The sequence below is a fragment of the Enhydra lutris genome, unplaced genomic scaffold, assembly GCF_002288905.1.
Source record: "Enhydra lutris kenyoni isolate GAN:26980312 unplaced genomic scaffold, ASM228890v2 scaffoldscaffold61, whole genome shotgun sequence".
Lineage (NCBI taxonomy): Eukaryota > Metazoa > Chordata > Mammalia > Carnivora > Mustelidae > Enhydra > Enhydra lutris.
The window spans coordinates 10,273,533-10,285,676 of record NW_019154145.1 but is presented as its reverse complement, the minus strand read 5'-3'; the positions used below and the strand labels follow the sequence as shown (position 1 = coordinate 10,285,676).

At 39.5% G+C, this 12,144-nt stretch overlaps 1 protein-coding gene across 2 annotated transcripts in view; it reads left to right on the top strand.

The window, feature by feature from the left end:
• LOC111158619 (USP6 N-terminal like) overlaps positions 1–12,144 on the top strand; it is a 141,077-nt gene that overhangs the window by 75,779 nt on the left and 53,154 nt on the right. For both annotated transcript variants that reach the window (XM_022520758.1, XM_022520759.1), the window contains exon 6: positions 7,084–7,191. In XM_022520758.1, the coding sequence (XP_022376466.1) occupies positions 7,084–7,191 (108 nt within the window). The remainder of the gene's footprint in view (positions 1–7,083; positions 7,192–12,144) is intronic.

Sequence of the window (12,144 nt, the reverse complement as noted above, 5' to 3'; positions counted from 1 at the left end):
TACCTTGAGGTTGGCTTCCCCCTGGGATCAGAATCCTTGCAGCAGTTCCGGGCTTTATACCCACAGGTCATACTGCTCAGGAAGAAGGCTGGCCTCGAAAGCTTTCCCTGAAGCAGGAGCAGTCTTTCCAAAATCTTTTTGCCCTGCAGAGTTGGTGCTGAGTTTTAAACCAGTGAAAACGTAACACACACATCTATTACCGTCACTGCCACTCATCACAAAAGTCTTTAAATATTGGGAAGCTGTGGAGTTCTTGGTGGTGGAAGTTTTTCTTAAAAGAGGAAAGGTCTCTAGTTCAATAAAGTTGGCAATGCCAGAGCTAACCCAAGTGAAGCAAAGTCAAGTCCTTTACAACAGGACTCCTCAGAGTCTTTACTATTGTAACACGTGGCAGGGAGAACACACCTTCAAGACAGACCTTAAGCTGAGTGGAACTTACTCAACCATGGAAATCTTTTTGTCAGAGGGCATCTCACAGGACTAGTGCCCCTTTTCTTTTTGAGCATTCCAAAATACCCTTACTTAACGTCTGTTAGACTCTTTTATTATTTTATTTTCATCAGGAGTAAGCTCGTTTTGAGGTTGTTGGTTTTATTAAGTGTGTTTGGGCATTAGGTTGGAACTCAAGATGTTTTTTTGAGAGGAATCTGTTCAAAGTAGAATGTTAGTTACAACATCTGTGCCCTTGTTCATTATCATGCTGTCTCCCAGAGTGGCCTAAAGTTGGCGCCTACTTTACTCCATGTCTGTGGGAAGATTGCTCAACTGGTAATTACAGGGTAAATGTTGATGTGCGGCACCTCCACTTTCATCTCAACATTTCTTCTAAGAAGAGATCTGTAGATTTATATGGCTTTATGTTCTTCTCGAGTATACATATATCTGTGAAAGTATATGAGCCGGTATAAAAATGAGCAATTCTACCATTATTCTGACAATGACTCTGGCTAACGTAGTTCCCAGTAAGAGAGATTTTTAACAGAACGGTTTCCTTGATGTATAATTTTAAAGCACTTTCTCACAACTATAATGCTGGAATTATTTGATAATATATGGTCCAATTTGGTGAGCAACAGAATGTACCTTCTAAAAGAATTGCTGCTTTCAATTCATACCTCGTTTTAAATTGCACTGAGGAAAAAAAAAAAAAGGAGCGTGTGTTTTTCTTCTCTTCCAAGAGGAGGTGGAAGTTTTCTGTCCACAGATTCCTTACTTATATAATGGTAATACAAAGGAACTTCTAAAAGTGTCTTGAGATTAAAATATAGCTGTGATAAAGAATATTTGGATCTTTAGAATCTAAACTTTAATGAAAGACAGTTTCCATTAAGGTTGTTTGTGTTGCCTGTGTCTCACAGTTCTCATGGCCCCTGGTTTAATAGTACTGGGTTTAAAAAACACAGCCTATTAAATGAAGTCATCTCTGTTAAGTGGAGACATTATGATTTAATTAGTCGTGGTATAATTGTGTCTAAGCTATGTCACAGCAGAGTACCTATGACAGATAAAGTTTGTTCCCTTTTTTTAAGTCAAGTAATTGAAGGGACCTTATATTAGTTTGCATTTTATTTTACTGATGGGAGAATGGAGGCACCAAATTTATAAATAAATTTCTTAAGGTCACACAGATTGTTGGTCGCAGCAGGAGGTCCCATGTCCACACTCGAAGGCTCGTTAACTGTACCATCTTTCATGTTTGCTTTCCCTTTGGTGTTTGTCAATAAAAAGTCAGAAGGAAATAGAATGTGGTTATAAGAGCCAATAGGGGCTTGTGTATGGTTTAAAACTTTTTTCACATCTGGCCTTGAGGGGCTCGTGCCTATCTGGAGGCCGAGGTGGAGACGCTAATGGAACAGGGGTGTGCAAAGAAAACGGAGAGGCGGTAAAGAGATCAGCAGCTCAGCACGAGCTCTTGTTTCCTGGTAATACACTTGGGGTGTTGCAAGTCCCCCAGATGGAACCCTTCTGGGTTGGCTGCAAAGTTGGCTCGCGGGCCAGCATGTGATGTGGACTGGCACTGGACTAGCACGTTCATCACTACTGTGAAATCACTAACGTTAGAAAGAGTTATTGGGGGCACCTGGGTGGCTCAGTGGGTTAGGCCTCTGCCTTCAGCTCAGGTCATGATCTCAGGGTCCTGGGATCGAGGCCCGCATCGGGCTCTTTGCTCGGCGGGGAGCCTGCTTTCTCCTCTCTCTCTATGCCTGCCTCTCTGCATACTTCTGATCTCTCTCTCTCTGTTTCAAATAAATAAATAAAATCTTAAAAAAAAAAAAAAAGGAAAGAGTTATTGGAAATGTTAGGTCAGTCAGTGGAATTTTTTTTAGTTGATGGATGCTTAAATATATCTGTGTGACTGAAATAAATTACTTGTTTCTGTTGGCGAGGGAACAGAGATACTAAAAGCAAAAGGTAGATTTCAGGGAACCTTAATTTATTTTTTCTTCAAGATTTTATGTATCATACCCCTAAAAAAATTTATAACAGGATTTTAAAGGTACTACTTTTTAACTTAGAATATTAAAATGCTGTTTAAATCCAACATACAGAAATTCTGTATCATGGTTGTTAAAACTGCTGTCTGGGGGTGCTGGGTGGCAAAGTCAGTAAAGAGCCCAACTCTTGGTTTCAGGTCAGGTTGTGAAACCGAGTCCTGTGTGTCAGGCTTCATGAGCAGCATGGGGGTCTCCTGGAGATTCTCTCTCTCCCTCTCCCTCTCATGCTCTCTCTCTCTCTCTCACATATAAATAAATAAATCTTGAAAACAAAACCAGACCATAAGAGACTCTTAATCTCAGGAAACAAACCTAGGGTTGCTGGGGGTTGGAGGTGTAGGGATAGGGTAGTTGGGTTATGGACATGGGGGAGGGTATGTGCTATGGTGAATGCTGTGAATTGTGTAAGCCTGATGATTCACAGACCTGTACCCCTGGGGCAAATAATACATTCTATGTTAATTAAAAAAAAAAAAAAGACAACAAACAAAACAACAAAACCAGAAACTGTGGTCCTTGAAGTCAGACTAACTGAATTTCAGTTCTTCTATAGTTTGTTTGTTGTATGATTTGGCATTACTGTTCCACATCTTCATTTTCTCATCCGTAACATGGGGATGTTAACAATAGCTTGTTCCTCTCCAGGGGTGCGATGGTACAGGCTCCCTGCTCCCCATGCTGCTCCCACTGCTTGTGCGCCCTCGCTCTCTCTGGCAAATAAACAAAAAAAATATTAAAAAAAGAAAATGCGATAGTATGACAAGGAATAAATTGATATAGAAACATATATGCAGGCTTCTAATAAATAATCACAAAGTGTTAGCGTAACATTTATTATTAAAGTCATTTTTACTGGATTCATTATTTTCCTCACCCTCATCTCCGCATTGCCCCTTCCTGCCAAATCCCTGTGGGTCCTTCAGTATTGATCCTCCCCAACTCTGTCACGTAGATTCATCCCTCCCTTCCTCAGATACAGTATTTCTCATACAGCCTCAAGGTAACCACTGCATTCACTGCCCTTACCCCAACAGCTTAATTCCTCAACTTTTTCCGGTTTTCCCCTCCAGTCTCTTGTGTCCTGTGACAGAAGGGCTAATGGCTTGTGCACATTTAGGCAGTGCAGTGCCTACTGTTCTCCTCTTCCCACTCTGGCCCCCTCTGGGGAGTCTGTCTCTGTCCGACTTCTCCCATCAGGGTGTGATGCCCAGCTCTGTAGCGGGGAGTATTTTATAATAAAGGGCTATCAGTTTATGGTATCAGTTTATCTGCCTACACACCAATTTTCCCCCCGCTACTGTGAGCTCCACAGAATTTCTTCATGTTCTAGCCAGAGCACCTACCTAGTAAGTGTTTGCCACAAAGCAGGCAATCATTACCAAGTTCCTTTTTAGAATGAATGAGCGATGTTCATTTATGAGTTGGGATAAACACCTATCACCTGCTGCTGCTGAAGTCTACTTAATTTAAAGCTGTGATCTCTTAAGAGGCTGTCGGATTTGGCAGAAGTGCCCTGAAATAGGACTAAGGGGAGAAATTCTTTGACCGAGGTGAGCCACTTCTCAGTGCCATGGTCTCCCAGCATTGAAAGAACTCGCTTTGCCTACATTACAGGCTATCATAGAAAATATGAGGTATTACTCAGTCAGTTGAAGGATTCTCGGCAAATGTAAACTGGACACTGTTCTGGAGAAGAAGCAATTTTATTTGTGTATGTCACACTTGTTATAATTCCTACTTTGTTTTACAAAATTTCCAAAATTTCTATGATGGTTGAAAATTATGTTTCTATAATGTCTTCCTGTCCTGTAAGAGTTGCATTAGAAAAACAGTAGGCATAATTTATATTTTTTCATAATTTAAAATTCTTATTTTAAGGTCTCATAATTTAATCCTTGTTCTGGTATATGTGACTTTGTATGCATGTTTTTTATTTCACTGCCTCCTAAAGCTGGATTCTAGATACATCCCTTTTTATATTCCTTTTTTTAAAATTGAAGTAGAGTTGACTCACAGTGTTATATGAATTTCAGGTATGCAGCATAATGATTTGACAACTCTGTGTTATGCTTACCTTTTAAATACAGTTTCATTATCATTATTTTAATGCTTTTCTGATCTGTGTATTTTAGTAAGTTCACTTGAGCGGAACAGTGGGTACTAGCTACATGCAAAATGGTCTTGGAAAGATGGTCTTTGTTTTTTATAAAATGTAAAATAAATACCTTTTGCTAAAAGATGGTGATATCGTGTGTGTGCCTTGGGCGCATTACTTAACTTTTTTGTGATTCACTTTCACCATCTGTAAAATTGGGATAATAAAATATGGAATCGTTGATGTGATTAAATAAGAGAAACATCTATATATAGTTTAAAATAGTTTCCTACATATAGTAAATGCCCAGTAAAAGTTGTGCCTCATTTTTCTAGCCCTGGAGTAGCACTGGGACCATTAATTTTTTCTTTCTACCTGAAATTTCTCTCTCTTTTTTTTTTTTTTTTTTTTTTTTTTTTAAGATTTTGTATTTATTCAACAGAGAACACAAAAAGTAGGGACGGTGGCAAGCAGAGGGATAGGTGCCTTGCTGAGCAGGGAGCCCAGTGTGGGACTTGATCCCTCGGATCATGACCTGAGCTAAAGGCAGCCTGAGCCACCCAAGTGCCCCTACTATTTCTTATTAATATAATCATAATTTATTTTTTTAAAAAAATGTACATACTTTAAGATGAAAAATAGACATATATAGTTGGTGAATACAGAATTGGTTTAAAAGCAATAAAATAATGTCTGAAGTCTTTTCAAGTAATATAGTATGAGAAAGACATGTCAGAACTCTTGTTTTACTCATTGAAAACATCAGCCTGATGGAGATTCATGTCCATCGAAGTTAATCTGCTCACCGTCATCATATTCTACTTGGTTATTAAACTTTCACTTTTCACTTTTGTAGTAGTTTCCACACCTTCTGATACTCATTGGATGCTTGAAGTAGAGTATCTTCACTTTAGAAGTTCAGGAAATAAATCGAAAATACTTCTAGTATAATGGTAAATGTTACGACTTTGGAATGAATGTAGATGACAGACTTTCTTTAGGAACATAAATCTTAAATTCATTTTTTTTTTTTAAATGACACTCAGTTTGCAATTAAAGGTGGTAGCTGTTTTTCTATGTGGGAAATGTTGCACACAGCAGAGTCTGGTTTACACAGAACTTTTCTGTATATATTCGTCCAGTCAGAGCTACTGCATGGGTTTAAAAAACTTCCAGGATTCTAATCAGTATCTACTGAAATTTCAAATTTGAGGCATAGTGTGTTTATACCAAAAGAACAAAGCCAGAACTCCATATGGAATTACCTAATTCAAGGTCATTCATATGGAATTACCTAATTCAAGAGTTGTTCTACATTGTTACTCATTCTAAATCACAGCATCAGTTTATAAAACTACACCATGACTTAGGTTCTGAAGCTTTAAATTAAAAAAATTTTAAAAGTGAGGTAGTATAGAGTAGTAGTAGTTGAAACTCTGCTTCTTAACTCATAACTTGTCAGCATTTCAATTACTAGAACTTACATCCTGTTTTCTGAGCCATTCTATTCAAATATATTATTTTGATCATGAAGGTAATTATGTACCTATTCTTACCTCAGTCCCCAAGGTTTCTGCCATAATTTGTTTAGTCATTTCTTTGTTTAGACATGTTCTTTTAAATTTCAAAGTTTTATTGTGCACAACTTTGTAATAACCATAATAGATTTGTATGTTATTTGAATATATAGCTTTGAGGAGAAAGGATACAATTATAGGAAGATGGAGAAGCAGATGGAGTCTTAGGATTCATAGAGTGACAGCGTACAAGGATCCAAAGAGTTGACAAAACTGATGATTTATTCCTTATCTCATTCAAAAGCGATGGCAGGTTATTCCTGGAGAACTACCAAAATCAAAAAGAGGAGAGGGAGATGGGAGTATGGGGTAGAGGTGTGGAGGGGAGAGGAGGGACAGGGACTTGGGGAGTGGGGAGAGAACTAAAGATTGTGGGGGGACCTTAGCCGAGTCGTGAGCTAGACAGGGTATGTTATGTTGATAGGCTCTGGAAAGCCCCAGAGAGAAGATGCCGCAGGAAAGGATATTAGGGCTACACTATTCTCTACACTCCCATGAAAACACTTTGGGGACAAGGAAATCTTTTTGCTATTTGAAGCCTTTTAGATGTGTGGGGGAAAAGGAAGAAAGTATGTAACTAGTTAATTATATCAACAGGGAGTGTGTAAGTCAGATGTTCACACCTTAAAAAAGAGCACTGATCATGCTGTCATGCTGGGTGAGGAGCACCTTTGTAACCATATGAAAATACTCATGTACTAGGCGTACTTAATGTTTTCCTTGTTGTGTACTCTGCCGGCCTGTGTGTGTGCCTCCCACCCATCGAGATGATGGGATCCAAGTGTCCCATGTCAAAATGTATCAGTTATCATGGATGCTTTGAAAAGAAAGGACTAACAGGTATTAATTAGTTGATTTGAGGGCTCAGTCTAAGATTTTTGTCATTTATAACCTTCAATTTATTTATTTCAATAAGTTTCATAGGAGAATTTACAAAGGAATCCCACTCCAGCTCAGAGGTGAAGTCTGGGCTCTGCTTCTGGAGATCCCTAAAATGAAAGAAGAAACAAGAGACCTCTATAGTGTGAGTATTTAAAGCTAACTTGTTATTTTGAAATTGAAAAGTAAAACCCATTTCTCTTCACTTTCAAGGTGATGTAAGATATTCCTATCATTTGAAGTTATAGTAAAATGATATTACATTGAGTTGTAGAAGCCTATTATTTTCTTGATTGTTTGGTTTAGTGCCATGTACTTCCTGACTTGTGAACAAATACTTCAGGGAAAATGATACTTTCTGTATCAGTCAGTAAGTGTCCAGTGCTTTTCAAATACTTGAAATGACCAGTGTTGGGACATATTCATGAGGAAAATGGACTAACTCCTGACCGTAGCTGTGTGTGTGCCATGTAGTGTTTTGTTTTAAGATTTTATTTATTTATTTGACAGAGAGATCACAAGTAGGCAGGGGCTAGGGGGGAAGCAAGCTCCCTGCCAAGCAGAGAGCCTGATGTGGGGCTCGATCCCAGGACGCTGGGATCATGACCTGAGCTAAAGGCAGACGCGTAACCTACTGAGCCACCCAGGTGCCCCCCATGTAGTGTTAATAAAGAGATCTACAGTGTTGCTTCTGGACTTTGTGGGAAAACAGCGTGGGATTCAGTTTATCCAACAGCTGCCTATATGTGGTTGACTGTTTGCTTCTGGGTGTGAGAAAAGAATTTTTCTCCAAGACCAGTAGGTATCTCTAGGTATTGTTGTTTGTTAATCAAAGGTCAAACTTTTAACTCAATGATCAGTAATGCTTTCCTTAAATTAGGTAATACATTATCTTTACCTCCTTGTCATCTCAGGTATTCTCCTTTCTAAATCTGAAGTTTATAGTAACCTTTGAAAGGAATGATTATCTGAAAATCTTTTTGAAATGTGTCCCTCAGAAAGTGAATATAAATAGAATAAAATGGATGAAAGAAAAATTACTTATAATTTAAACTCAAAACTAATTATGAAAGGAACTTTGGAATACTCTTGATATTTTCTTTCCTTTTTCATGTAATGTGTTTGTGCGTGTAATATTTAATCAAGATGAAAGATAATAAATACTGGCTAATTTAAAGAGTTACTTATTTTGTCTGTCTAAAAGGTTTTTTAAATTAGCTGTTTGGGCCCTACACACACTATGAGTTTATGTCTTAGAGTTTTAGAGTTTCAAGTTATTTTAGTTCTTTTAGTCTGCTGATTAGGTACTTGCTTTTAGTATCATAGTCTTAAAGCCAGTATTGAAAATGGTGTCTGAGAGAACATATAAAATCTAACCCCAGGGTGCCTGGGTGGCTCAGTTGTTAAACGTCTGCCTTCGGCTCAGGTCATGATCCCAGAGTTCTGGGATCGAGCCCTGCATCCAGCTCCCTGCTCAGCAGAAGCCTGCTTCTCCCTCTTCCTCTCCCCCTGCTTGTGTTCCCTCTCTCGCTGTGTATCTCTCTGTCAAATAAATAAATAAAGTCTCTTTAAAAAAAATCTAACCCTAGCACCTAGCACAGTGTGTCGTAAATGGTAGGTGCTCATTAAATTCTTGTTTAATTAATGAGAGAAGACAGTTACTCTTCTTTCGCATGCTGTTTTGTTTCCTTGGGCTCTGTAAAGTGCCACAAACTGAGTGGCTGCCAACAACAGCACCGTCTTCTCTCACACGTCTGGAGGCTGGAGGTCAGACACCAGGGTGTCAGCAGGTCCCTAGATGGTCTCAAGGCTGGGGGTAGAATCCTTCCTCACCTCTTCCTAAATTCTGGCATTGCTGGCACCACTCCTGGGCTCTCAGCTGCCTCAGTCTGCTCTCTGCCTCCCTCCTCACATGGCCTTCTCCGTGTGTGTGTCCGTATGTCTGTGGTGTCTGACCTGATACGGATGCCAGTTCTCGGACCTGGGGCCACCCTCGTCCAGCATATGTCATCTTCACTCAGACATCTGCGGAGACCCTGTTTCCAAATCAGGTCCATTCACAGGTTCTGGGTAGACATGAGTTTGAGGAAGGGGCACTGTTCGATCCAGCACACATTCTATAGCAGAACTCCGCTTTCAGCAATCTTTTAGACCTTTTCTACATGGAATAAAATGATGTCAGCACTGGTTGACATGAGGGATCTATTTAGTGAATGCTGGACATACAGTAACAATAGCAAAAGAAAGGACTTGCCTTCCAGTACTTTTTTAAGGGTTATTTTTTCTAACACTTTGATAAAAAAATTTTTAAATTTGTATTCTTTGAGTTTTCCTGGCACCCTTATTTGGTGGTCTTCCTTTCCCACTCTTTCTTACTCTGTCTCTCCAAAGATGGTCAGAGGTGCTCTCTTCAGGTGGGGAGCTTGAGGAGGAAGAGAACTACTAAGATTTTTCTCGGGTGAGTGAGACTGTCGCTGGTCCTGAGCTGGCACTCTCATCCGCCACTTCCTCCTGTTCTTTCAGGCGTCCCTCAGTGTCACTTGTGTGTGTCGTGGTAGAGCTCACAGGTGGCAGTTCTGTCCATTGTGGTTAACAGCCTCACCTATGGCCTTCCTGGGGCTTCATAATCTTTTTGGCCAAAGGAACCACAATACCGCGGAGCTTTCATGTGAATGGTTTCCACTCTCCTTCCACTTCAGGTTTATAGATTCCCTAGATCCTATTTCTTTTTAAATAAAATGTATATTCTTGTATTATTATGATACTCATGGGTCTCAGCCCACCCAATCTCAGATAACTAGAAGCTGCTTTACCTCCTTGCACCAAGATAAGAAATATGCTCGATTTCCTGTATTCTGTACATTCACTGGTAAATATTCTAGGACATAATCTTTCTGACCTACTATTTTTTATCTGCTAACTGAAATTTGCTTCTGTCTTGAGGCCTTTTTATGTTGGATTTTCTTGTCCTCTAGAGAAACTGATACTGTAGGTGTGTTTGGGTGATTTTCTGCCTTTGAACTAAATTTTATTGTAAAGAACATTTTATCATGAGAGCACAGAGCCCGATGTGGGGCTCGATCCCAGGACACTAGGACCATGACCTGAGCCGAAGGCAGAGGCTTTAACCCACTGAGCCACCCAGGTGCCCCTATTGGCTGTTTTTTAACACTAAATATGGTGACCTAAACACTTTTGAATATTACAATGGCATTTATTTGAGAAATTAGGGAGAGTAGAATTAGAAGGTATCCTTTAACAAAATAATATTCATGTTTGGCAAAACGAAATCTGGCAACTCAGTGTAGACTTCTCCCTTCGGTGCCTCTGCTTCTCTTTTTCTTTTGCATAGTTTTCTGGTGCAGAAAGTTCAGAAGTCTGGGAACTGGTGATACAGATGATTCAAGAAGGGTGACAGTGAGGGAAAGAAGAAATAGAAGACAAAAACTAGTGGAGGATGCATGCCTGAGGGAGGTTGTCTTTACATTTTTGTTTTTTAAGAGACTTGCCTGTAGAATAAAAGACCCACCCGGCGCAATTATGCTTATAATTAATTGGTGGTTTGCTTTAAAGAGTGTAATAGGAAGTCACTAAAAAAACCTGTGCATGCCCTAATAATTTAACATTAAGATGTGATTTTATATGCATTTGCCAGTCTTTTACTGAGAAAGATGCAGGATGCTGAGGCTGCTCATTGAGATTCCATTTATGCCTTTGGTATAAGTTTTGTCTAAAACTCTGCTCCTGTTACATGACCTGCCTTACATACTTTTGGTCTCTTTAGAGTGGAATGAGAACTTTAGACATATGCAAAGCAGTCTAAGACTGTAAACTTTTGAGTTTATCAGAATTTCCCCCAGTTTTTCTGGGTTAAGTTTAGTTCATTGTTTTTCAGTGACTGCCTAGCCCTAATAGCCAAGTCTGCAGTTTCCAGGAGGCTAATAAAAAATTCTGCATGTATTACTTCATTGAATAACATCAGTGGAAATAGTACCTTGCTGAATCCTACACGTGTTTATTTTATATATATATTTTTTAAAGATTTTATTTATTTATTTGACACACAGAGAGATCACAAGTAGGCAGAGAGGCAGGCAGAGAAAGAGGAAGAAGCAGGCTCCCTGCTGAGCAGAGAGCCCGATGTGGGGCTCGATCCCAGGACCCTGGGATCATGACCTGAGCCGAAGGCAGAGGCTTTAACCCACTGAGACACCCAGGCGCCCCCTACACGTGTTTATTAATCTTTACAAAGCATAGCCTTGAAGCATGCGCTTACTGCCACTTGGGAAGATTTGTACGCTAACACCTGGTCAAGTCATCATGGTTTTAGTTCCAGCTTCATCATGCATTATTTTGCCTAAGGCTGTTCTCCGTTTAAAATAGGGGTGGTAGTGGGCAGCCCCTCATAAGAGGATTCGTGTTGATGTTTGCACAGTGCTTTGGAGTCCCCCAAACAGGCATTTAAACAAATAAACAATTACACTTATTATATTTACTCAGCAGAGAACAATATTAATAATGGATTATATTGTTTCTTTGAGCTTATTGATGTTTTTAATAAAGAGGAAAGGGTATGTAAGGCTATGAATTTTCATGAATTCAGCTATTCCTCTATGTAATGCAGTATTTTGCATAGCTTATGGAATATTGGCGCCTATTCATATCTTTAAAAACTGTATCTTAATTTTATGTGGTGTGAAATCTTACTCAAAATACAGGACCAGTAGACATTTCAGTGTCGTTATTCTGTCAAAACGGGACTCTCCTTCCAGTACTTCTTGTCCTCTCCTGACCTCTGCTGGTGAGGTCTAGTTGTATGTGACTCCAGTCCGCTGTCCTCAGTCACTCGTCCTAATACTCAAACAGAGAGACAGGAAACGATCTGAAGACTTGAACCTTGGTAACTTTCCAAGATTTCTTATTTTAGAAGAGAAGGCTATTTACTATCCATCCATTTGTGGTGCGTATGTGTACTTGTGTATGTGTGTAGCCGTTACTCTCAGGGTTATTGATGTTGTCAGTGGTAGGAAAGCCTGTGGCTACGCAGGGGATATGTTAGTACCACGTGGATTCAGCAGTTTCTACGCACTTACTGTTC